Raw genomic sequence first — 25,873 nt, 5'->3', positions numbered from 1 at the left:
TAACTTGAATAAATCTGCGGCGGAGGAAGGGGGGGGGGGGGGGGGGGGGGCGCGTCATGTGAGGCAGAGTCATGCTGCGGGACTGAGGAGCACCTGGGGCGTGAGGCGCCCGCCCGCCATTTCCACGGCACGCACATTTCCCCCCCGCGGCCACCTCACGCCCCCTCCCCACTCAGGAGCGCCGCCACGCGGGGACACCCCCGCCCTTCCTACTCCTCCCGCACGGGGCTCGGCGCCGCTCGGCAATTTCCGCCACGCGAGCCGATCCTATTTCCGTCAGCCCGAGCCAGACGGGCTTTATGTCTGCCAGCGGGGCGCGCATGCGCGGCCGCCGCCATCTTACGTTGTCTCTCGCCTGCCCTCCCCTTTGGCGAGCTTTCCCCTCCCCCCTGCAGCCCCGCGCAGCGCCCTCCTCCTCCTCAGCGCTCCGTGAGGAGACGGGGCCGGGCGGGGAGAGACCCGCGGCGGCCGGGGAGCCGCGAGAGCCCGAGGGGAAGAAGAAAGGAAGGCGAGGGCAGGCCGGGCGTTGCGGAGGAAGAGCGGTGCCGCCTGTTATAAAGGGGAGGAGGCGGAGGGGGAAGGAAGAGCGTGTGGAGCGGAGCCGCCTCCAGAGACAGCCAGACACAGGGAGGAGAGCGGCTGCCCGCCTGGCTCCCCCTCCCTCCTCCTTTTCATGGACTCTCTCGTCGGGCTGCCGCCGCTTTTCTTCCCTCCTCACTCCGTCTGTCTTCTACCCAAAATGATTCAGCTCCATGGCTGCCACTGACGGGGATGTCCCTGCCCGGCTCAGCCCGCCGCTGCCGCCCCGCTGTGCGCCAGTCCCGTACGTATCTCCGCCGCGCTCCGGCCGCGCCGCCCCAAGGCCCGCCGGCTGCTCTCGCTCCGCTGAGGCGGCGGCCCGGCGCGGGGAGGGCGGTTCTGCCGGTTGCCGGCTCCGGGAGGGCAGGGGTTCGGCCCCGGGCTAACGCGGGCATTTCCTCCGGCCTCAGCACACCCCGCGGAGAGGCGCCGGCGGGGGGGGGGGGGTGGGGGGGGGTGGGTGAGGAGGTGAGGAGGGGGCGGTGGGAGTGAAAAGGGGGGTGGGGGGTGGCGGGGTGGGGAGAGGGAGAAAGAAAGTGAATGGCGGAGGGATTGGAAGTGTCACATTCAGAGGCGGCGGAGGAGAGCTCCTCGCCCCCTCCCTGTCTCGGAGGAGGGGGGGGTGGCGGCGGTGCCGGGGTGCTGCGTGGCTCCGCGCCCCGCTAACTGTGTGCGTGTCTGTCTCTCTCCATGCCGGGGGATCGCTCTTAAAATACGCCCGATACAATGCACCAGCCTGACTCAGCCGCAGACATTAGTGCTAGGAAGATGGCGCACCCGGCAATGTTTCCTAGAAGGGGCAGCAGCAGTAGCAGCGGCAGCAGCTGCGTTACTGCTCCCACTGCACCAGGTACCGGCGTCGGGAGCGCTGCCCTCTCCGCCGAGGATTACCAGCCGCCCCTGCTGGTCCAGCCGCCGCCTCCATCTCCTGCAGCATCCTCATCGGCGGGCCCGCAGCCGACACCCCCTCCTCCACAAAGCCTGAACCTCCTCTCGCAGTCTCAGCTCCAGCCGCAGCCTCTCGTGCAGACTGGAGCTCAGATGAAAAAGAAAAGTGGCTTCCAGATTACCAGCGTGACCCCTGCTCAAATATCTGCCAGTATGAGCTCTAATAACAGCATAGCCGAAGATACAGAAAGCTACGATGACCTGGATGAGTCTCACACGGAAGACCTGTCTTCTTCAGAAATCTTGGATGTTTCTTTATCCAGGGCCACTGACTTGGGTGAGCCTGAGAGGAGCTCCTCTGAAGAGACTTTAAATAACTTCCAAGAGGCAGAGACTCCTGGGGCCGTTTCTCCAAACCAGCCTCATCTTCCTCAGCAGCACCCTTCTCTGCCTCATCATCCGCAGCAGAGCGTTGTGATCAACGGAAGCGTTCATCCCCATCACATCCATCACCACCATCATCTTCACCACCACCATCATGGACACCATCACCCATCGCATCCCGGGGTGGGAAGCGCCCCAGTTTCTGGAGGACCGCCACCCAGCCCATCGTTTAGAAAGCTCTCAACAACTGGAAGCTCTGACAATGTTATATCAGCTGCGCCGGGTTCTGCTGCATCATCCACTGGTTCCTCTGCATCTGTCGTGTCTAATATCCGCACTACGAGTACTCCTGGCAATCTAGGTGTAAGTTCTGCTACTGGAACTAGTACCTTGAATAACATGGGCGGAGGTAGTTCTAGTGTGGCAAGCAGCGTGCTCGGTACTATGAATTTAAGCAACATCACAAGTGCTGGTAATGTAAATGCTTTGTCTGGAACTAGTGGCAATGTTAATGTGAATATCTTGAGTGGTGTTGGCAATGGTACGAGTGCTTCCTCTAGTGTCGTTAACAATGTTACTAATCCGAGTGCAGGAGTGGCCGCGGGATCCAGCCAGCAGCAGCAGCCCGCATCTGGCACCTCAAGGTTTAGAGTTGTAAAATTAGATTCTAGTTCTGAACCTTTCAAAAAAGGTAGATGGACATGCACTGAGTTCTATGATAAAGAAAACACTGTTGCAGCTTCAGAAGGAGTAGCAGTAAACAAAGCAGTAGAGACGATAAAACAAAACCCGCTTGAAGCGACTTCTGAAAGGGAGAGCACCAGTGGGAGTTCTGTTAGCAGCAATGTAAGCACACTGAGTCACTATACAGAAAGTGTGGGAAGTGGAGAAATGGGAGCACCTACTGTGGTACAGCAGCAAGCGTTTCAAGGTGTGGGTCCTCAGCAGATGGATTTTAGCAGCGCTGCTCCTCCAGCAATTCCAGCATCTAGTATACCACAGAGTGTTTCCCAATCACAGCTTGCACAAGTCCAGCTGCATTCTCAAGAGATAAACTATCCGCAGCAGAAGCCAGGGGTCCAACCTCCTGCACAGGCCAGTCTAACCACTGTTACTGGGGTTCAGCCAGCCCCGGTTAATCTACTAGGTGTATCCCCAGCTCTGGGCCACCAGCAGCCTGCCATTCAAAGTATGGCTCAACAGCAGTTACCTTATTCTCAGCCGGCGCAGCCTGTGCAGACTCTGCCAGTTGTACAACAGCAACAGTTGCAGTATGGACAGCAGCAGCAGCAGCAGCAAGCGGTTCCTACACAGATGGCCACAAGTCACGTTAAATCGGTGAACCAAAACTCTGTTACGGGGGCTGTGCCAGAGTACATTCAGCATCAGCAGATCCTTCAGCCCCCGGCACCTGCCATGCAGCCTAGTCCTGCGGGAGTCGGGGCAGGCCCACCGGTTCCTGTTGCCCAGGCCCCGAGCATGCAGCCTGCAGTCCCGGCGCACCCAGCCACTGCCCCGGCTCAGCCTGTTGCGCACGCCCCAGCAACGATACCAGGTGTGGGTACCAGTGGGCAGATGCTGAACGTTGGGCAGCAAGCAAACGTGGCCACTGTGGTGCAGCCACCACCTGCTGCGAACCAAATTCCACCTCCAGTTATGCCATCAACCGCTGCTCCTCCATCTTCACAAGTGGTGCAGCCTGTGCAGACAGGAATAATGCAACAGGGATTACAGGCTAGCGCTTCAGGCCTTCCTCAGCAAATGGTTATTGCTCAGCAAAACACTTTGTTACCTGTACAGCCGCAGGCACAAGCGGTGGAGTCAGTGGTGCAAGGAATGACTGGCCAGCAGCTGCCTGCAGTTAGCCCCATCCCTTCTGCTAGTACTGTTCCTGCACCGAGTCAGGCTGGTTCGGCTGTGCCCCCTGGCATACCTTCTGCTTCTATAGGCTTGGGACAGCCGCAGAACATAGCCCAGGCTTCAGCTGTGCAGAATGGGAATCTGGCTCAGAGCGTTAGTCAGCCTCCTTTGGTATCAACAAGTATAGGTATGCCAGTGGCACCCAGCGTGCCGCAGCAGATACCTCTGAGCTCTACTCAGTTCCCAGCACAATCACTAGCCCAGCCAGTTGTAAGCCAAATGGAAGATGGCAGGCGCCCTACGGAACCTTCCCTCGTTGGTTTACCTCAAGCTGCCAGCGGGGAGAGCAGCGTTGGAGCATCAGCCATCGCTGATGGTGGTAGCAGTAACGTGCCAGCCTCGGCCTCCCTCTTCCCATTGAAGGTGCTGCCCCTGGCGACGCCCCTCGTAGATGGGGAGGATGAGAGGTAAGGCCACCTGTAACTTTATTTCAGTGATACACGGTTTGAGATGCGCTAACTTGCAGCTCTCATTACAGCTGTTTTATGAGATGGAGCGGTGCAATGGTTTTGCCTAACTAGAAACTGTGCTTCTCAGGTCCCTGCGTATGCAGGTATCCTGTGGAAAATGCTTGTATTTCTCATGAGGGGGTGGGTTGTATTGATTATGTTCTGAAACTACTGCGTGGGTAAATTGTGTTTAACAATCTGTGACAATGTGTATATTCCCATTGTATAAAGGAAGACAAAAGAACACCGCGGAACGTGGGTATGTTGGTGGTGATTGTAGTTTAGATTATTTATCATACTGAAATAATTAATTATTCTTGGGTGGATATATATATATATATATTTTCCCCTGGACTTCATTCTGCCCCAGCTTCTCTTTTCAAGTATTGCCTTCACTCAGGTTGAACTTGTTGTGAGGCTGTGGTGTTCCTTCTCTTTGACAACCAAGAGGTGCTGTAGGAGAGTGGGTATGGTGAGATAAGGAAGGTCAGCAATGCTGTTACGGCTCTTCCAGTTGAACGTGGGGCAATTTTGGTCATGGTGGTTTTGCTTCGAAGCATTAATCCATTGTGGGAGCAGCTCAGGCCTGCAAGGGGCTGTGAGCCTGTGCATTCAGTGACAAACTGCACGCATTTCCCCCACCTCCACTTCTGCAATAAATGGGGGTTGGTTGGTCCTACTGGTATGTGCTCGTGAATATTCTCATTTCTTTGACAGCGTGTGCAAAGGAGCCGTGTCAGTTGCAAAAGGCCCTTGAGTCTGCAGGATCAAGTGATCTTAGCAGCAGATCTGCAGCGTGATTGTTTAATATTAATTATGTCTGGAAATTCCTTACTCTCTCAGGGGCCTCTTGTGATAGCGCTTACAAGTGGACAGGAAGGCTGTGGTGGTTTCCCAAAAACCTGCTTGTTTAAGAAGAAACTGTGCTAATGGGAGAAGGAGATAACTTTAAAATAAATAACCTGCCTTGGAAATGGGGGAGAGGACAGAAAGGAACACTGAAGGAAGGAAAAAAATAAAAAGCTGAGGCTTGAGGAAGGAGACAAAACAAAGAACCCAATGCATACAAGGTGAGAAAGAACTGTTAATGGTGATGGAAGGCGAGGTAATGCTTAAATATTTTCTTGGTGCTGTAGCTTAAATCAGAAGAAATAGCAGTGGCCAAACTTGATAGTTAAAAGTATTAATAAACAGGTTTCTGGGAGAGGCTGGGTTCTTAATATTGAGAATACTAACTCTATCAGCAGTCTCTGATTATGTTGATCATGAGGTGTTGACTGTCTTAGTGGCTTTCATCACGTCTTCCTGAGATGCCAGAGAGCTCTAATGAGTAGCAGCTTGTCTTTCAGGAGTGCTGGAAGACAAGTTCCAACACTGCTTCATTTTGATTATATTTTTTAGTCGACAAATACGTGAAGGTGGTAGAAGACAGATGGAGGTATTGCAGCTCACAGTGTCACCATTGTGCTGCTAGCAGTCAGTTTTCTCAGGAACTTTTTATTTGCTTTTCTTTCCTTCGACCTTTCTAAACTCGGACACTGATCCTGTTCTTTGCTGGTCCTGCTATTTGGTTGGATTTTATTTTATTTCTTATTAATACCAACCAGTGAATAAAAAAACCCACAAACCCTAAGCTTTCATGGGATCCCAGCTAAGTAAGAATTTTAAGCTCATTGATACTCAGTGTTTTGCAAAATCACGTCCAGCATACGACTGTACCCTGATTTTAAGAGCATATGTTGGCTGCTCGTCGCTATGGGCAGGTTTTCCCAGCTTGTTTAAATCCCTCTGGGTAACAATAGCCAGAAATACCTCCTTCCTCTGTTATTTGGCCAGCTAAAGATCATATCCTTTCTTCTCCCATACATGTTGTGTCTTTGTTTCTATCTGTCATCTCCAGGTAGACTGTACTTTTGTTTAGCTGCAGTTGGAAAATCATTTAGATGCTTTACATGGAGCAGGATATGGCTATCAAATGGAGACCAAAAATAATTGTTCTGCAAGGCAGCGGCGGTCAGTTGGCTTGGGTAATACTCAGTGGTGTTTCTCCCTGTATATCTGCCTGTAAAATTAGAAACACAGTGAGATTTGCTTCTGTTTGTGCTGCCAAAGAGTCTGGGGGCAGGGGATTGTGTTGTCTCCACTGTGGCATTTCTTTAGCTCTGGAGCTCAGAACTTGTCCCTCCCTGAAGGCAGCACAGGGTGTGCTGCTGCTCCCTGGCTTCTCGCTTGTATCTCTAGCCAGTTGAACGTCTCTAACTGGAGCTCTCTTGGGAATTTTGTGTTGATTAGTCAGATTATTCCCTCTCTTTTCCAGGAGATAATGGGTAGTGTGTTGTAAAATTGTACATAATTATGTAAAATTGTTGGAAGTACATAAGCATTTAAGGAGATGTGCTGTAAATATGCGTGCAAGTGTGTGCATATAAAAATCTCTCTCTTGCACACACATGCGTGCATGTATTTATATCATTTAAGATTTTATCAATACATCCCAAGTGATTCTGAGCCTCGCAAGGCAAAGGAGGTAGGAGAAAAAAGCGAGTGATGACATAATTGGGGCAGTGAAGAAGCTGTAAAATTCCATGTAGTGTGCCTTTGAAGAAACATCTGACCCATGTAATACCTTGTTTAGATTAACTCCCAGCTTTCCTTAAACCTGTGTGTAATTGCATTTAAAGACTGGTATCTTTTAAGTCTTTGGCCCCGTTTGATTTTAGAATACCGTTTGCAGCTCTTTCTGTGCCTGTTATCAGGATGCGTCCTTTTAATTATAGGCACTGTGGAGCCTGTCTGCTTTGAGAAACAGTCACCTTTATTTCCCCTGTACAGATCAGGGTTTTTCTTTTCCTACTCAACGCTGTGACTTGAAGAGACATTAAAAATGAACTACTTGGCAGAGCGTCCTATGGAAAATTAATTTGCAAACTTGGTTTATTACAGAGGATACAAATAAGAGTTGGTGTCTGTATTTAAAAAATGAATTCCGCCCGGTGTTTCCTCAGCCTGTCAGGTGTGCTGTCATGGTCACACGTTGGTGTATCTCTTCCATTATTTCAGTCTATAAAAATACCAGCCCTTATTTGTTTATTTATTTATTTGGATATTAAATGTCTTCTTTTGCTTTTTAGCTTGAGTCCTGGCCTGAGCTCGTTTTAATGCATGATCCTCATATGGTTCCTCCCTTAAATTTGCTGCAGCTACCTGAGTTTATTCAGTTCTTATCTCAGTTTTAGACATGGTAATTTGAGATCGGTATTTCGTCTTAAAACCAAAGAGATCTAGTTCAAATTTCAGTGCTTTTGTAATCTTTTTAGATATGGAAACATTTGCATTTGTACTGCAGCACATTCTTTTGTGTATTTATACTGTGTTGCAAAGCTGATTAATTTTACATCTTTATAGACAATGCTCGGTGGTACTATAGATAGTTGCAATGAGGGTTTGCCTGGATTTGTCTGATTCTTTAACTGAAAAGTGAAAACTTTTGAAGTATTTTTACAGCATTTATATGGGCTGCTGTAAATGAGGTTTGAAATGACTTCATTTGAGTGCCATTACTCAAAAGCAGATTTTATGAATGAAAGATGAGAGAGCTGTCTCCCTGTCCTTGATGCTTTCTCTAGAACTGCTTTCAGTCTTTCATCTGATGGAAGTTGTTTTCACCTGTTTATGCATTTCAACCCGGAGTAAAGCAAAATAAGGAGAAAGAGACAATAAACACGTCAAGTTGGTATAGAGACTGGAAGTATTCGGTATTATCTGACAGCCTCTCCTACGATTCGCTTTCTAAAGGGAAATTTGAATTGGAAGATCTCTTTATCGCTGGGCAGACAGCAAAACAAAGTTTTGGAGGATGTTTTTCTGTGTCGTTTGTGTTCTGACAGTGGAGCAATGGCTGGGAGCTTGCAGCTGAAGGCAAGAATTGAAAGGCTTGTGATGAGTATTGTGAGACTCCGGTAGTAGTAACTAGTAGCAGCAGCTTGTAAAGCAAGTACACAGGAGATGGGATGAAGTTTCATGCACACGAGTGTACAGTAGGGAGGGTTGGTTGGATTTTTACAGATGTAATTTAATACTTGTTGAAGATGTTAGCAGCAGCGAAGTGAACGTGCTGCAGTAAAACTGCAATTAAATGTCATTTTTGATGCAGTAATTACTTTACATGCCTTTTATTTTTGTAAGTTGTTTTGGTGCTTATGTGAGCTTCGTTATTTGCTGTTAATTTTGCTTCTGTACATTTAAGGAAAAGAGAAGAAGGTACTTTTAGAAGATACTTCACAACTAAGGATTTGTGGTGGCATAGGATGGATATACACAACTAAGGATGGATATACGGAGGGATTTCTGGATGCATCTGAATCACTTGTCTTCCATTTCTCAGAAGTTAAGCTTGCTTTAAAGTCTTACCACCAGTTTGAAAATGACATTATTCAAATTCCAGAATACTGGCTTGTAAAAAAAAGTCTATTCATATTTTCGACTCGGTTATTTTTGGAGCTTGAAAAAATAGTTACCCTCGGTAATGGCAAGTCACATGAGTGAAAAGAGTGATTTGGCAAAGCGAATGTGGTTGCCGATGAGTTCAGCTTCTCATTTCAGCTGAGGAAATAAAACACTTGACCATTGGCAGAATTGAGTTTGTTGGTTCTCTGCTCGAAGGTGAGAAGAGTGAAGGATGCAAGGGATGAACGGTGGTGTCTGCTGGCCGGCTGCAGGCAGAAGAGTGCTGCCCTCCCTGCTGTCTGCAACTCATCTGCTGAGTTTGGTGATGCTTAGGCTGTAGTTATCCCAAACCACAGCTTGGGATAGTTAGCACAGTTCTGTGCACGTAATGACAGCAGCCTCTTTGCCTTTGTTTTGTGGTTGGAAAGGTGAACTCAGTGCAGACAGGAAAGTGGTGACCTCTTGTTGGATGGACCTTTTTCAGGTGGCTTTTTATAGGTGCATTTTCTGCATGCTTGGTATTGCGTTGCATTTAAAGACAGGAAGAACCAATAGGTTTTAGGGGATCATAAAAGCAGTAATTGAACACTGAGGTGCTGTCATTTCCAGAAGATGTTTGTTAGCTTTGTAGTCTCGTCTTCTCTCTGGATATTGGTGGTGTACACACAAGCTAAATAGCCGTGGATGTGGAAACAGAAAAGGTTTTTAATTCAATACTGGAAAGCAATTTTTACTTGATCAGGTGCATTCCTTAAGCTACAGGCTGAACTGGAAATTAGATCCATCAGTCTCTATTGGTAGTTTCAACCTTGACAAGTTACTGTGGTCCAGATAATGCTATAGCAGGATAATGCTATAGCAGAGCAGTGTCTGTCTTGTTCTTGGTAAGCTACCAAAGTTAGGAAAACAGGGGGATAACCTCTAAAATACAACTTGCTTAAATACAAGTAAGAAGAGGTATGGATAGCACACCTATGCTAAGACGACAGCTGTAACAATGCTGTTCAGTTTACAAAGAGTATTAAAGAATAGGAGCTATTAGGCAGCTCTGAGAGATGTAGGAAATAGATCAGTAGTAAATAGCAGTGCTGCAAGTGTAGCGTTGTGGAAGAAGGGGAATATCAGTATAATAATGAGTATATTCTCGGTGTGATCAGTGTGTGCAGCTCAGTGCACATAAGCAGGAATTAAAAGAATAGCGTGTTTTTGTTCTCATTGATTTTTAGGAGCTATTTCTCTTCTGTTGATTAATTAGAGGGGAAAAAAATGTGCTGTGTGTGTAATAAGTAAGTATTATACTTTAACAAATACTGGGAACTTAAAAAGTGGGCCTCTGCTTAGTGCACGTGAGCCACCACCAAAGGCAGTGCCATTAAGTAATGGCAGCTTACTGAGCATGGGCTGTGGATGCAGTTAGTAAATTATTTTGTGGTAATGCTCACTGTAAATAAGGAGCTGTTTTATTCTCAATGCGCTCGTGTAAGAAACCATAGCCTAAAAGTAAGATGGAAAGAGCTCCTGAGTGACTTGAGACACCGCTGTTTATTTCAGCCTATTCTGATACATTCATAGACTTATGATTGGAATGATGGAAGTACAGAATAAAGTATGGTGTCATGTTGGGCTCCTAATCCTTCTGGTTGTGATTTCTTACCAAAATTTAACTCTTGGCCTGTATCAGGGAATTAACTAACAAAGATAGAAGTGGTGCCATTGTCTTTTTGTGGTGTAGGAGCCTTTATCAGCTCATTTTTATGCAAGCTTCCTAACACCTGCCCTGAATTACCAGTGTTTGAAGCAAGATTTGGTTTGTGGTTGCAGTTGTATGCAAAACTCTCAATCTTCCTTTGAAAGCCTGGCTTTGCTAAGGGAGAGATTGAGTAGTTACTGCTGTTTGACAGGCAGGAATTGTAACCATCCTTTCCATGCAAATGCTGTGATATTTTGGATATTCTATCATTGTTGGTTACTCTCTGGATGGAATGACTTGTTAGCACCTACTGAACGAGGGTTTCCCACTTCAAGTCATTGCTCAGTAATTCCTTTAGCCTGGTGTGTGGTCTTAAAATGTTGTTTTAAAGTGTTTATTGTACTGTTATCATGAGATGCATAGTGTTGAGGAAAGCTTATGCATGGAGTGCCCTGCATCAACATAAGGATGCTGTTTCTGGTAAGGTACAGATTCAATACAGGCTGGAGGTTGTTTGTACAGTATTTTCTCATGTGCTGTTTATTGCACTAACTCGTTTGGCCAAGCAAACTGCTTGAGCTTTTGTGCGACTTGTCCAGCCTCCTGTTTGTAGGCCTATTGTTGCAGCTTTAATTAGCATTGGATATCCAGCAGGAACCTTTCAGAACTTTTCAGGTTTCTTCGTGTGCGATGGAGATTTGAACTTCTCTATCAGTTGCTTAAGCAACAGCGCTAAATAATAAGGACAGCACATAAAGCAGCTGGAAATGTAGACACATATTCAACAGTGCTCTGTCTTCATGCCTTTAATAGTAGCTTTTTGTTGTTTTTTTTTTTTACTACTGTACTATATCATAGCTCTTAAAGATGAGTTAGGAGGGTAAGGTTATTTCAGTGCTTGTGTATTTGCTCAGCAACCCTTATAGTTCCTTGAAATGTGAAGTTCTTAGTTCCTGTGGTGAATTTTGTGCTCGGTTTATGAATGGCATTTTCCTTTACGTGGCTGTAAACAAATGTATGACATAGAAAAACCTGCTAATGTTCATCCAGCAACTGTGAACTCCCCGTGCACTGCAGAGGGCTGAAATCCCTGTCAAGATGAGAGAGAACTTAAATGCCTTTTAAGCTTCCCCTGACCTTCTCTTCACCCGGCTCTGTCACAGTTGTGTATAGATAGAAGAGGGATGATGACTGGCAGCCATAACTGATGTGTAAGAAACAGAAGAAATCCGGGTTTGGAACTTTAACCTAAACACATGCTTCTAAATACTGAGTGCTGTTAGTAGGAGAGTCTGTGATAAAACCCAATCACTTGTGTGATTGCTCTGACTTCCCTTGTGACTACGGTTTTGAAATCTCTTTTTTTCCCTCAAGAAAGATCAAATACAAACTTTTCAGGCAGAGACAAAATTGTGCACGCCTTGTTTGGCATGTATTGCAGCCGAATAGGGATAAACCTAGGCAGTAAGTTAATGTCCATAGATTTCCTGAAAGATGATTTTCCACTTGGTAATTTTATTGGATGCATGACTATGGAGCAGCCTCATATCACGGTGATGTGTCTTCTCTCTCTGACGAAGTCAGGTGGCAGGCTCTGGGCAGCGTCTTAAGGTAGAAGTGGAAGAGTTGGATCTGGTCTCAGCTCTTGTGAGGCTTCAGTAAGGAGCGATTGGATGTTGTATTGAGGGACATGATTTAGTGGGAGCTATTGGTAATAGGTGGACAGTTGGACTGGATGATCTTTTAGGTCTTTTCCAACCTTGATGATTCTATGATTCTATGTTTATCCCCATGGGAAGCAGAGCAGGGTCCTTATTTACTGTATGTGTGTGTATGGAGATTTGGCAAGGGAGTAACTGACATTGTCCCCCTGTGTCACTTGCAGTTCCAGATTCTCATGAATTCTGAGCATCTCTGATATCTGGCAAGGAAGGATTTGGTAGTACTAATAAGAAGCACCAAAACCAAATAAAACCCCACAACAGCAGAACCAGTTGGAGAGATATGGAGTGATTGCTGCTCGTACATTTTCATTTCTTGTATTTGTACAAAATAAGGGCGAATGAAAATAAAACAAAAGCAGCCACGAGTTAATGACTGCATATTTTAAGTTCTTCTTAAATAATTTACTGTACTGCTTGAATTCAAGGCGTAAATGTACCTCTTTAATCTATTGAATGAGGTTATTATGTTAAGAATGGATCGGTGCATTGCGCTGCCAAGTGTTTCTTTAGTAGGCCTAATATCCTAAATTAGGTGAAATGGCAAGTTACTCATAAACTCTCAGGGAATGGGGCAGGATGTGCGTGAGCTTCCATGTTCTTTTCTTTCTTTCCAAGTTTTGAGGGCTTTTTCCAATTCTGTAATTGCCTGTAAAAGAGAGGAGTTCCCGAGGATGGATTTGATTGGAGAGAGAGGAGGGAGGAAAGAAGGTGTGAAATGTTTATGATGGTTTTGGTTTTCTTCTTTTCTTAGCAGGGAAGGAGATTTCAATCTTGTGAAACTGTGTCAGCCTTTATGTGTTGGAGCCAAGTGCACGCAGTTGTTGGCAACACGGCTTCTTACTGGTGGGATAGGAGCTGAAAGGCCCTGTCATTTGGGATTTCCTCATTGCTGGCTGCTTTATAACCGAGGGTGAGGAAAAGGATCATAAAAGACTTGCTGTCTGCTGTCTGTGTTCCCTTCAAAATGATTTTAAGATAGTGATGCTTTAAAGCTGGGAAGATTTTAAGAGTTTTCTGTGTTTTGTGAAAAAACAGCAGCAATGCAAGATTGTAATCTGTATGTTCCTGTCGAGGTATATCCTGCCAGCAGTGAGGGACATGATGTAATACTGCTGCACCAGAACTGGATTATTTCAGTTGTCGTTTTGTCCTGAAAGCACGGGAGAGCCTCTTCTGTAAGGTTCCACTGCCTCGGCTCTTGGGACGCGTGTTCTTTGTGCTGAGGAATAGCAACGTAATTGAGCAGTCTTCTTATTTTGTTGGAAATTAACATGTAAGTGGAAGATGATGACTTGCGTGAAGATATTTTCAGCTTCTGAAGAGAACTGTGATCTGCGGAAGAGGAAAAATAAATATTAACAAGTTGTAGCAGACAGTTGTGGCTAGCAGTACTTCTCTCTTTTGCATTCGTCTGACTGATAATCTGCTTGCTGAGAGTCTTCAGTGTGTGTGTAACTTACTGTCAAAATACTTGAACTACGTAGAACATGCATTTCTAATGCATGTGCAGCTATTGGATGGAAATGTTTTGCCCGAAGGTGTCCTCTGAAGAATTCTTTGAGGGGCTTATGGGCATTTACATTGCGATTTCAGTGTATTTCCAAATGCTGTGGCAAGGTTTACTAACGAAGCAGTGTTTGAGAAAGCAACCTTTCCTCTTAATTCCCTTTCATTGAATAGATGCAAAAGGAAGCTTGTGTAATTTTTAGGAAGTTACTGCTTACTCCAGCCTATAAACAAGGCAGTTTTTAACCATCCTTCATATTTCGTGAACATAAAACATAAATGTGAATAAAATATTTTAGATAATTGATGCTGTGCATTTTATACATTGAGCATTGGGGCAGCTTTTGAAACGCACTGTGCTTATTTGAGTATGGATAGAAGATCAACTCAAATCAATGTAAAACACGTGCAGTTATTCAGTCTCTCAAACATTTTCTTTCTTGCTGCACTTTAGCTTTTAAAAATCCTATAACTCCATGACCCATGTGCCCTTTGATGCTGCTTTCTCAAAGTTGCTTCCATAGTTTTGTTGCTCTGGTTGCTAGAACAGTGACACGGATCTTATTGAGTAGTTGACAGCATTAAAAGAAGAGACTTCCAAAAGTGACCTGTAGGCCTATGAGGTGGCGAGGTTGCCAGCCCTCCATTCAGATCCATGTTCTGGAGGAGTTTGTGCAGTGGAGATTTCTGAGCCTGCTGCCTTCTACAAGAAAGGCATTGAGAAATGCGTGTGCTTTTCTTCCTTTCAGTATTGTTTCTTGGGAAGGCTGATCTTTTCCTCTCAGTGTTTTTTGAGCTCAGAGGCCCACTGCCTTGGGAGAGCTGAATTCTAGAGAAGCTTTTGGCCAGCCAGAGTGGGTGCTGGTCAGTCTGTTGGTATGACATAGTGCTGTGAGGGTACCATGTGTTTCTGGGGAGGTGCTGTTTTGATTGCTTAGCTGTTGCAGCCAGCACCTTCAGAAATTGTAGCTGATGGAGACAATTGTCAGCATTAATTGGAGATCTAGTGGATTAACATATTTGATGTGCACGCAACTTGCATTTTAAGACTTCATAGAACCATAGAATGGCCTGGGTTGAAAAGGACCACAATGATCATCCAGTTTCAACCCCCCTGCTATGTGCGGGGTCGCCAACCACCAGACCAGACTGCCCAGAGCCACATCCAGCCTGGCCTTGAATGCCTCCAGGGATGGGGCATCCACAGCCTCCTTGGCCAACCTGGTCCAGCACATTACTACCTCTGTGTGGAAAAACTTCCTCCTAATATCTCAGTTTAAAACCATTCCCCCTTGTCCTGTCACTATCCACCCTCCTGTTTATACTGTCCCTTTGGGTACTGGAAGGCCTCCATGAGGTCTCCTTGGAGTCTTCTCTTCTCCAAGCTAAACAAGCCCAGTTCCCTCAACCTTTCCTCATAGGGGAGGTGCTCCAACCCTCTGATCATCTTAGTGGCCCTCCTCTGGACTTCCCAGTTTATTTGTGTTGTTTCTTGTATAAACTGTTTTAGCTCCAATGTATTGCTCTGAATGCATCCTAAATACTGGCATGCAGCCTTCCTTCTGCCCCTTCCCTTATAACACTGCCAAACGGTAAAACTTGTAGAGCTGGATTATGCTGCTTGTGGGAACTCATTAAGAAAAGTCCTCACCATCCTGTTTTTAAGCCTGGAATAGCATCTTGCAATACGTCACTACTGTGTGCTTTTTTCCTTTGGGATTTGGTTCAGCATCTCCTGTTCTTTGCTTGGGAACTCTCAAAGAAGGATAATGAATACTTTGGTTCAGGAAAACTAGGCTCTTTGATGGTCTTTACAGCAGAAGCAATGAAAAGAGGTAAGAGAAAGGATAGTGTTTGTGATTAAGCAAATGATATGTTTGTGTCAGCTGGCTTGTCTTGTCAGACGCTGGGAAGGCTTCCTTTTGTATTGTTTTCCTGTCTTTGTTTTCCTAGAGTCACTTTTACTTAATCAGAAGTCCTTTGTCTTGTCATTTTGGGGTAGGCTTGCTTGCGCTCCTAACTGAAAAGCAAGAAGCTGGAGAGTTGCTGTAGGCTCTGCTTGAATGCTGCAGAATTCAGTTACTGTTGTATTTTGTCTTAATGACAGAGTGTGATCTACTGGGATTAAAAAGAATTCAAAATGACATAAAGTAAAAACCTAAAACAAGAAATGTAAATCTCTAAAGCTGAATAGTAAACTTGTGTCAGACTTCTGGTTGAGGTGGTAACTCTGAAGGAACCTAAAGCTGTCATAACATACTACTTTTATACTTTAAATTATAAATAAACTAGTTTAGAACAAGATCTGGATCTCATGTCCTGTCACATAATTCAGGGATGAGAGGGTGTAGGTAAAATTACCTTGGCTAATTCCAAGCTGATGTCGTAAGTGAAAGACCATCGTTTTTTTGCCTGTGGAGCTCATTGCTGCAAGATACTGTGCAGGCCCAGCAGCTAGTAGTGCTAGAGAATGTATGTGTATATGTGTATATGATTGCAGAGGGAAGTATACAAAACTGTGACTAGCATATGAGAAGGTATATGACTTAGGACTTATGCTCCTGCGACTACTTGTAGCTCACTGGGAGAAATGTGTTGATCTGAGTGAGGTTAGCCATGGCTGCCTTCTGCAGCAGCGTTGGAAGCATCTGGTGCTGTCAGTTTCTGAATATTCCAAATACTTGTTCTTACCTTTGTTTGTTTTGCTTTTTAATTGGAACTTCTTATTGAGAATAGTTTGGAGCGCGAGGGCAGAAGCAGAAACTAATAGAGCCAAATGGAAAAAGAGGTGCAGAAATAAGGCCGTAACTGTGAGTGCTTATAGAAAAGTGCATGATCACAATTGATCCTGTGGCTGCTAAGAGGTAGCTGGGATGCAAGGATGTGCTGCTGATTTCATGGAGGAGTGAAAGCTGCGAGGTTGCGGTACCTTTGAAGCAAGGAAAGGTGTACCAACTGCCCTGCCATTTCAAAGCATAGCTCAGAAATTCAGATGCAGTGTAAGCATGGAGTAGGATATTTATGGTTTCATTAGCAACAAAAGCACTCATTCACAATCGTTATTTTTCAGGAAGCTGTTCTCGTGCTTGAGAAATGTAATGGTCAGCACAGCAATGGCTTAGAATAGCACTTGGGGTGGTACAGCACTGACCTTAGAGCCCTGCTGGCAAGCATCCAAGAGGCCTGCAAAAGAAGAAAAATGCTTGAAGTTTCACAAGGCAACTTGTGATGTGTAATTTCCCCAAAACATTGAAATTATGTGCATGCTTAACACAAATAATGCTAAGTTTAAAATCCTCTGAACAATCAGTTCACAGAAACCATTCTTATTGGCAACACGAGAATACCTCAACCATAGACAGGTATAGTATGTAGGGAGCTAACTGCAAGGGAATGCTGGAGTTGTTCAGAGTGAAGTGCTACTTGCACCTGTAAGGAAGGTTAAAAGAGGTAAACTTTAGCTGTTCTGTTTCTTTGTTTTCCCTCCTTGCATATATTCCAAATGCTTGTCTTATCAGAGTGTGCTATGGGCATTTCTAGGCAAATTCATCATCTTGGAAGTATGTTTAATGGTTGTATTATAGAATTGAAGTGTGCTGTCTGTCCTTCTGTGTATCAGGAGATGGGAAGTCCTTCCACATCCTCCTTCCTTGCTCCTGTCCCATGCAAAGGAAAGATGCCTTCTGTTGGTTGATAAGCCCCTTTTCAAGCTTCTGCAAATAACTCAAGTAGCTGTTGCTTAATGCATAAATAGGCTGGTAGCGAGCATGTAAAATTGCCTGTTTCTAAATTCTCCTGCTGCACATATAGGATTTTTAATAGAAGATGAAATGCTTCTTGTGCCTCCCTTCCTGATTCTGCCAGGTAAGTGCTGTTACCAAAGCTGCTGTGAACGGTCTTCAGAGTGAGAAAGAGAACAGGCTGTCTCCGCTTGGTTCATGACTGCTTGCTTGCCGTGGGAAGTGGACTCTAATAGTTACTTTGAGGACACTTCAGAAGCAGGAGTTGTGTTTGGAAAAGGTACTTGATTCCGTTTCAGTGTGATGGATGCAAAAATAATGCAATTACTTTGCAGGTTAACAGTAAAATGAGTGATACATTCAGAGATTTTGGAAGCCTGTTGATATAATCATAATTCTTATGTCAGTGCTTTCCACATACAGTGTATTCTTCCCTGCAGGAAGAGGGACAGATGTGAACATAATACATTGTGCAAGAGAAAATATGCTCAAAGGATTGGGGGAGAGATGTGACCAAGTGTATGATCTTTTATGTGGCTTGATTCTCAAGTAACTGTACCTGACCCTCTTTGTCTGATACAACTTTACTTATCTCTGTAAAACATCCTGGGAGAAGGAGTTTGAAGATGTTGGTGACTTCATTGATCAGTGTTTAGATGACCTGATCTATGCCATGGAAAAGACAGCCATTTTATTTAACGTTGCTGAGCAATGCAAGACAGAGCCTTTGAAGATCAGAAGTAAAAGCTTTTAGCTGTGGGGGGAAGCTGTCCTCTTGAGCATGATTAAGTAGCCAAAATAAAGGATGAGGAAGGGGTGTTGATGATCTGGTATGTTCTTAGGAAATAAATTTTCTGGTGGGTAAGGAGGGGTGAGCTGGAAGATAAAGCATGTCCATTGGCTGTAAATACATCATCTTTGTCCAAATATTACTTTGTAGGAGCAAGCTTTGTTTTTAACCCTTTCAGCTGCGATACCTACGCAGTGTGTTTCAGTCTATCAAATTAGATTGACAAGCTCCTCTTCAGGAAGCATTTTCCATTGCAACATTGACTACAGGCTTTTTTTCCCTGATGTTACAAGCTTTAATCTTTATCTTAATACGATTAGAAACATTTTTTAGACATATATGTAAGGACTGTATGTGTATGGGCTGCTTCTTGTGTACTACAGGATATTCCTGTGTTGAATGAATGGTTCCAGAGTAAAAATGGGCTGTACTGCTCTGATGTGCATTTTACTGCACAGAATGAGTTCCTTCTTCCTTTAGCCAAGTAATTCTGTAGGTCATTGTCTGCTGGGCTGGATGAGTTTATACATCTAATTAGCCTAATTAATGCAGTGCCAATAATGTTAATAAAGTCCTATTACCCAATTGGATACGATTTCATCAGCTGTGATTGCTTGAAGTATGCAGGATGGTTGTGGAGGTGAATGGAATGTTATTCCTGCTGCATGAGGCAAGGTGCTCCTGACACCCTTAGTTTTAAGTCATAATAAATAAATAAGATCTAGTGACTCTGTTTTGCCATTGGAAAGAATTGCCACATCTGTTTGCATATGGGAAACGATCCTAATCTTGTAGTCGTGAACTTGAGCCTAATAGAAGAAAGTGATAAAGGGAATCCCTGAGTCTTTTAGTTAACTGGTGTGGCTTAGGTACTTCCAAAAACTATACACGTGAAGTGGATGTAATGGCTGTAGGTAGAGCCAGGGGAGGTTCAGGTTGGGTGTTAGGAAGGAGTGGTAATGCTTTGGATCAGGCTGCTGTCACCATCCCTGGAGGTGGTTGACATCGATAGTGCTGTGTAGATGTGGCACTGAGGGATGTGGTTTAGTGGGCATGGTGGGGATGGGTCAGTGGCTTGGCTTGATGATTCTACTAGTCTTCTCCAATCTTAATGTTTCTGTAATTCTATGTTTGTTGAAGTGAGACTGAAATGCAGATATATTTTTTGCACTGTTAGAAACTTATATGGGAAATGCGACCTGTTCTAAGGACTGTTGAAGCTGAATCAAGTTGTGTGCTATGTTTTCCATTTGCATTTGGATCATCTGATCTCCCATATTATCTGAGCTTTTCAGTTGTTGCACAAAAGAGCCCAACATCATGTTTCAACATCAAAATGAGCTGTGAAATTCTTTGTACTAATAGTTTGTGTCCTTTTAAGGTTAATATAATCGGTTCAAATAATTTATTATGGAAAAAAGAAAAGAAAAAAAGCTAAATTAAAATCCCAGCAGCTGAGATTAAATGCATGGAAGTTTGGATTGGAAGGAGATCAACAAACCTGTTGCTGAACCTTTTATTTGGTACTTGATCATTCTTGCAATCCTGCATCTATGTAGGAAAAGGGTTGCTAACGTATTCAGGATATGATGCGATGGTTATTTCTGTGCTGTGTCAATGCAGGGTTAATTTCAGAGGCCCTGGCGCATGCTTATTGTTTCTAGATATATGGGACCCATTTTTCTCTGGAGGATAAGGAAGAATGACGTAGCCAGGGAAGAATTTTCAACTGGAATTTGCTCATAGCCGTCTGAAAACTCACAAAGCTTTTGCACTGCATCTGCCTATTTATGCTTTTATCTAGGGGAATGTTAACAGAAAGGTTAAGAAAAACGTGAATTGCCATAATTTGACTCTGAGCTGATTATGTTTGCACTTTGAATCGTACATGTTTACCTTTTTGTGTACCAGCGAACTCTAGGAACAAGAAGTTGGACGCCTTTTTTTTAGAGGCTCCTCATTTTTCACACTTCTGACCATTATTTTGAGTGGTTTCTCATTACTCTTCACTCTACTGAGTTAACATTTCATTTTTAAAACAAACTTTATGTTCTGAGGTTTTTTAATGACGTGGCTTTAGCTTAAATAACAGTTGTACCCAGTGAGCTTCTGATGGAGTCAGTGGAGTGATTTCTTGGCTGTGTTACGTCTCTTCCGCGTTTGCAGTATTTGTTTTCTCTGTCATTAATAAGACTATTAGCTTTTTAAAAGCTAAAACAGACTTCAGTCTCCAAATCTTTGATGTTTAAAGCATTATTTTATGGCAGTATAAAGATGGAATATGAAATGTGCACGTTAAGGAGGGTGAAATTAAAGCGTCCCAAGTGCCTGTAAGCATTTACTTAAAAAGCAGGGATGAGCAATTTATTCATCTGTTTTTAATAATCCTTTTAATTCTGCTTATGGACTTTAATTAATAATAATTAAAAGCACAACACTTCAGTATGAGATACTGTTAATCCCTGTTGAAGTATGAATATTATGTTATTTGCTTTCTTTTCTCTTTTAGTTTATTTAGTGTTCTTGGCATGTTCTCTTTCCAAAAGCAGCGAGTCCTGAAGCCATCCTGGTGAAATTCAACACATTATTACTTGCTGTCTTTTCTCTTTCTGGAACTGGCTCTTGAAAGCTTCTGCTTCTGTTCACTTCTGTCCATGTATTTTGGTGTTTCCTGCGTTAAGCCATACGGATGGGTAAAAGATTCAAGACGTTTTCTAGAGCTCTTTGGCTCTCTTCACAGCAGGTAGTTAGCAATTAAATGAAGTTACTGGAGGAAGATTTGTGGTCTTCACTATGAATTTTACATTCCTAGAAGTAAAGCTTTAAGATGCTGCATTTTGCATGAAGCCCTGGTCTTACTGGATGTAGATTTTTGAGTTAAGAATCAATAATAGCTTTTCCCATCAGTTAAGGTCTGACATGTTGCCTGGAAGAGATTCTCAGCAAATAGAAAGAGGCTTCGCCTAAATTGGGAAACAGCAAATTGTGACACTTGTATAAACAAGAAAGTTTACTGATTTGATAATGAGGTGTCAGAATGATACGTTAAATGAAGTTACTTATACAAATGACCTTGTGACACACTGTACTTCACTGAGTGTGTGCTCATCCCTGTAAAGGAAAAGCTTTTCCAAAGGTTGAGATACGCATCTCCTACGTGCAGTTTCTGCTTTTGTTAATGAATTACTGTTGTTACACATCTTTAATGGGCAGGAGGGGAAGGTAAGAGCTAGGTTAGCTCCTCACTATATTTGTTTCTCAGTCCTAATGATATCCCACTGTACCATGATATCACAGGCTGCACAGAGAGGTGGTGGAGTCACCGTCCCTGGAGGTGGTCAAGAACCATGTAGATGTGGCATTGAAGGATATGGTTAGTGGGCATGGTGGGGGTGGAGTAACTGCTGGAGTAGGTGATCTTAGTGGTCTTATTAGTGGGCTGTTTAGTCTGGGGAAAAGGAGGCTGAGGGGAGACCTTATCACCCTCTTCCAGTACCTGAAAGGTTCTTACAGTGAGAGTGGGGCAGGTCTCTTCTCACTAGTGACAAGTGACAGGACGAGGGGAAATGGCCTCAAGTTGCACCAGGGCAAGTTTAGGTTGGATATTAGGAAGAACTTCTTTACAGGAAGGGTGGTTAGGTACTGGAATGGGCTCCCCAGGGAGGTGGTTGCATCGCCATCCCTGGATGTGTTTAAGAGCCGTTTGGATGTGGTGCTCAGGGATATGATTTAGCAGAGGGTTGTTAGAGTTAGGGTACTACGGTTAGGCTGCGGTTGGACTTGATGATCTTCAAGGTCTTTTCCAGCCTGGGTAATTCTATGAATCTATGCATCTAAATAAAGGCCTAGGGTGACCAATGGCTACATCTAACACAGTGTTTTACACCTGTTTCAAGCTTGAGATGTTTTAGCATTGGAAAGCGTCTGTTTATCACTTTCCATTTCTCAGTTTGCGTCTTCCGAATCTGTGGAGCATGTAGTGCAGCTGGGTGCTATAGTGAGAATGATGTACTCGGACTTCAGTTATAGTAAAAACTCAGAATTTGTGAGGATGTTTTTTGTGGTTTGACTTGGGCCAGTGAGCAAACCGGAGCTGGCTGTATTGGAGCCAAGAAAATGGGATATGCTAATGAATCCTTGTTTGGATTTATTCAAACTATTTCACTGCCTGCTTATAAAATAGCTAATTGGCTTTGGCAGATAAGTCAAGGCACAACAAAGGTGGAAGGGTCAGCAACTGCTTGCCCTCTTCGTATATTCTGCATAGAACCCGATGATTACCTTTTCATGAACTTCTATGAAACTCTTTGAAAATGCTAGATTGCCAAATATTAAATTAAATGAGGAAGAGCAGATATCTGTAGCTCTTGCCAGGTCCTGTATTTTGTATCTTGTAATATCACCATGACAGCAGGAGTTGCATAAATGATAAATCTGGTTTTCTCCCGTGATGCTTTTTTAAGATACATCGCTGTTATGCCTGAGAAATTTCTTATACTTAAATGCCATCCTGAATGTGACAAGGTGAAAGTGAGTCTCGGGATAAAGTCAGCTTGAAAAACAAACCACTGACTGTAGCAGAGTTGCATTACCCAACAAACCAAACTGTCTGAAAACCAAAGGAAGGGCCCCTTTTTGATACGCTGCTTCGAAAGCTGTGGAAAGCTTTCATAAATATTAGTATAAATGGGATTTTGCTTCTCTAGAAATATTTTAGCTTTGATTTGTGTTAGGTACATAAACATAAGGTAATAGCGAGGGGCACTTGTTCCCCTCGACTGAAAGATTGCCAAGAAACATTTCAGCGTCGTTCTCATTTGTACTTTTGACTCATTTGTTGCATTCCATTTTATCACAGCTTCGTGTTCTCATAAAACCTTCTTTGTTTTTAGCTAATTGTTTTTCATGCTGTCTCGAAGAAGTAGTAATTCTAGCGCAGAACAGTTCTCACTTCATATTTTCCTGAAGTACGATTCTATTGGTGGTCTCCAAGGAGGAATGCTTCTGAAACTGAGCCAAGGATACTTCAAACTGGGCTCTCGAAGCCATTTGCAGTCGGGGGATGCTTTCAAAATATTTGTCTGTTCTTTGGTTGATCGAAGGTGAGGGGATTCCTGAAAATGTCGATGCTTCACTTCAGATGTTAGTGACCTTCTCCTCCAGTACATCCACTTAAAGCAGTGTGGAAGTTCTCTGGCAATCCTGTTAATGTGAAATGTTTTCATTCTTGTTAATGATTTTCTTCTTTTTTTGCACAGCTTCCATTGTAAGTAGCCGTGCTTTTTATTTGTGGAGTGCCTTACTCCGTGTTGGAAAGCATCGGGGTTTGGTTGCTATGATGCCTTTTATGTTTTTTGTAACATGATGCATGACTTTCCATACTGTTGTTCATGCAGCCTGAAGAAGTAAAATGAGAGCAGTAACAAAAATAGTTTTCTTAAACGTATCCTCCTAAGGAATATGTAAAGTCAACATTAGTATCTCTCTTGTAACAAGTACTGCTTTTAATAAACGATTCCAGCAGTTGGCATTGCTGCATGAAATTTGTCTCAAAACTGTTTGGCAGATGAGTCGAACAAACTGCATTTGAGCAGTGTTATTTAAAAAAAGGAAACACCCCCCCCTCCCCCAAAAGTAGGCTTGCATAACGTCATGAAAGAAAAGCTGAATTGTACTTAAAAATAGGAAGGGTGATGCAACATTCAGGTTTGTGTTCAAGCCTAAGTACCATACCCGTAACGTGGGCTCCAGTCCTCCAGTTGGCTTAATAAATGGAGACGGGCTCTTGTGGCTGTAGCTCAGTAAGGTTCAGTTGGTGGCTCTGCTGCACGGGGAGCACAGGATGTAGAAACCCAAACGAAAGGATTTGGCTTCCATGTGTCAGCTTTTCCCTTCCCTTTGCCCCCCATAGTTTGCCTTGCATCCCTTTCCCCTTACTTCCCCCCTGCAGTTTCCCTCTGGCTCTGTGTGCCTCTTGGCTCGCAGCTGCCCCAAAGCAGGCAGGCTGTGCTGCTCTCAGCTCAGGGCATGCTGCCCAGCTGCTGCGTGCTGTCACGCAGGAGGAGTGCTGCCCTGCTCCTTGCCCTCCCTTGCTGGAGCAGGACATTTGCTTGTCTGCTCTGTTGTCATGCTTCATGCAACTCCCCTTTTCTTTGGGGTGTCCCAACCGGATGTGAATTGAACCCTGGATTCAAAAGCAGCTGTTCTGTTGCAAAGATGCAGCAGGAATAGTCTGTTTCTTTTATGACCCTATCAAGGTTGTGGTAGAGTGACACAAGTGATAATCTTGTGGAGCCTGGGATGGTTTATTGCTTGAAACTATGCAAGCGTGGTGTCAGGTAACTTGCAAGTTCATCAAGTTTTAAACTGTGCATGTGAACTAAACTCCTGGTAATGTTTAGTCCCTGGCTGAATAAAATGAGTAATTCTAATAAAATCTGTAGGAAGGTTTATAGCTACAAAAGCTTTGAGCCCACTCTTCCTAAGTTCTCTTTTTTATGTATTTAGAGGGAGGTGTCCTTGCCTATAGATGGGGGTTGGAACTAGATGATCCTAAGGGTCCCTTCCAACCCAAACCATTCTGTGGTTCTGTGATATGTAAAATTAGCTTTGGTTCCTAAGTGGGCTTTCAAGCTTTTGTCTTCCTTACAGTAACTGAGATTCTCCCCATTCAGCTGTGTGCTTTGTGGTGTCATCTGTATGGGGATGGGTTTACTGACACTGACATTCATGTCCGTGGTGTCATGTCTTGCACTATTTAGCCCTGCCTGGGTCTTGGAACTTGATGATTCTTGTGGTCCATTCCAACCCAAACCATTCTATGATTTTCACATTCGTGCTCTGAATTAACAGCAGTTTAAATTTAGTTTCCGGTGAATGGAAAGCAGGGGAGTCAGATGACACTGACATCTCTGATTGTTGGCTGCTAAATGGGCTTAATTGTGTTTTACATTAATGTGTAGGACACCGCTCAAATAGCCATTTGCTGCGGTAGGTCTTAGGTAATAAAGAAGAGGAAAGGAATATGCATTGCATCAATGCATGCTGAGGAATGGGCAGGGAAGGAAGGCATAGAACAGTTGTCTGTAGTGGGGATTTTGATGCTGATTCTCTCTCTTGACCTTCCTTTTAAACTGCTCATACTGTATCAATAAGACCTTCTACCACTGCCTATATAGTTGCAGTTAGGTTTGTCATACGTTGGTGTAATTTTTTGGCTACAGTTGGTATTATGAAAGCTAAGGCAGCTCGATGTAGAGCTCAGAAATGTATGATCCCTTTCCATAAAGGGGAGGGTTGTTGTGTTTAATTTGCTTGCTCTTTGCCAGTGCAACACTCTACTACAATGCGTGCTGCTGAGAGGTGGTTAAGTGCTTCTTCTGCAGTGCTGGAGCACTGCTCTCTCCACCTTCCTCCTCCTCCCTCCTTCCCCAGTCCTTTCCCTCCACTTCAGAGATAGGAGCCATCCTCCTCCTTGGTTTGTTGAATTCGGAATGTGCTTCACTGCATGTTTTTGTTTGTAACAATCTGCAGAAAGTATGAAAACAAATTCTTACTTGCTCGCGGTGATGAGAGATGATCAATATTTTGTTAGTGCTTTTGTTTTTGCTAACACGCCCTTCTTTTCTGTCTACATATTTTCGATGTACAAGAAGAGGGGAAAAAAAAACTGAATCAAAACGTTGAGTCATAACATCAAGATACGTTGCTTGAAAACCAGACTTCTGCTCAGTGCAGGCTTGAGGATGTTGTATTTC

General features: G+C 44.0%; 1 protein-coding gene across 2 annotated transcripts in view; it reads left to right on the top strand.

Annotated features, from left to right (window-relative positions):
* Nucleotides 1-346: 346 nt before the first annotated feature.
* Nucleotides 347-25,873, top strand: part of TSC22D1 (TSC22 domain family member 1) — a 72,006-nt gene continuing 46,479 nt past the window's right edge. The window contains exons 1-2 of one of the 2 annotated variants that reach the window (XM_072358985.1): nt 347-823; nt 1,315-4,178. In XM_072358985.1, the coding sequence (XP_072215086.1) occupies nt 1,348-4,178 (2,831 nt within the window). In that variant the 5' untranslated portion in view covers nt 347-823; nt 1,315-1,347. Of the gene's footprint in view, nt 824-1,305; nt 4,179-25,873 lie in introns of those variants that run through there. The other variant, XM_072358977.1, reaches the window with a different exon arrangement.

The sequence above is a fragment of the Excalfactoria chinensis genome, chromosome 1 (genome assembly GCF_039878825.1).
Source record: "Excalfactoria chinensis isolate bCotChi1 chromosome 1, bCotChi1.hap2, whole genome shotgun sequence".
Lineage (NCBI taxonomy): Eukaryota > Metazoa > Chordata > Aves > Galliformes > Phasianidae > Excalfactoria > Excalfactoria chinensis.
Note: the sequence above shows the minus strand (reverse complement) of the source record. Positions and strands in the feature narration are given on the sequence as shown.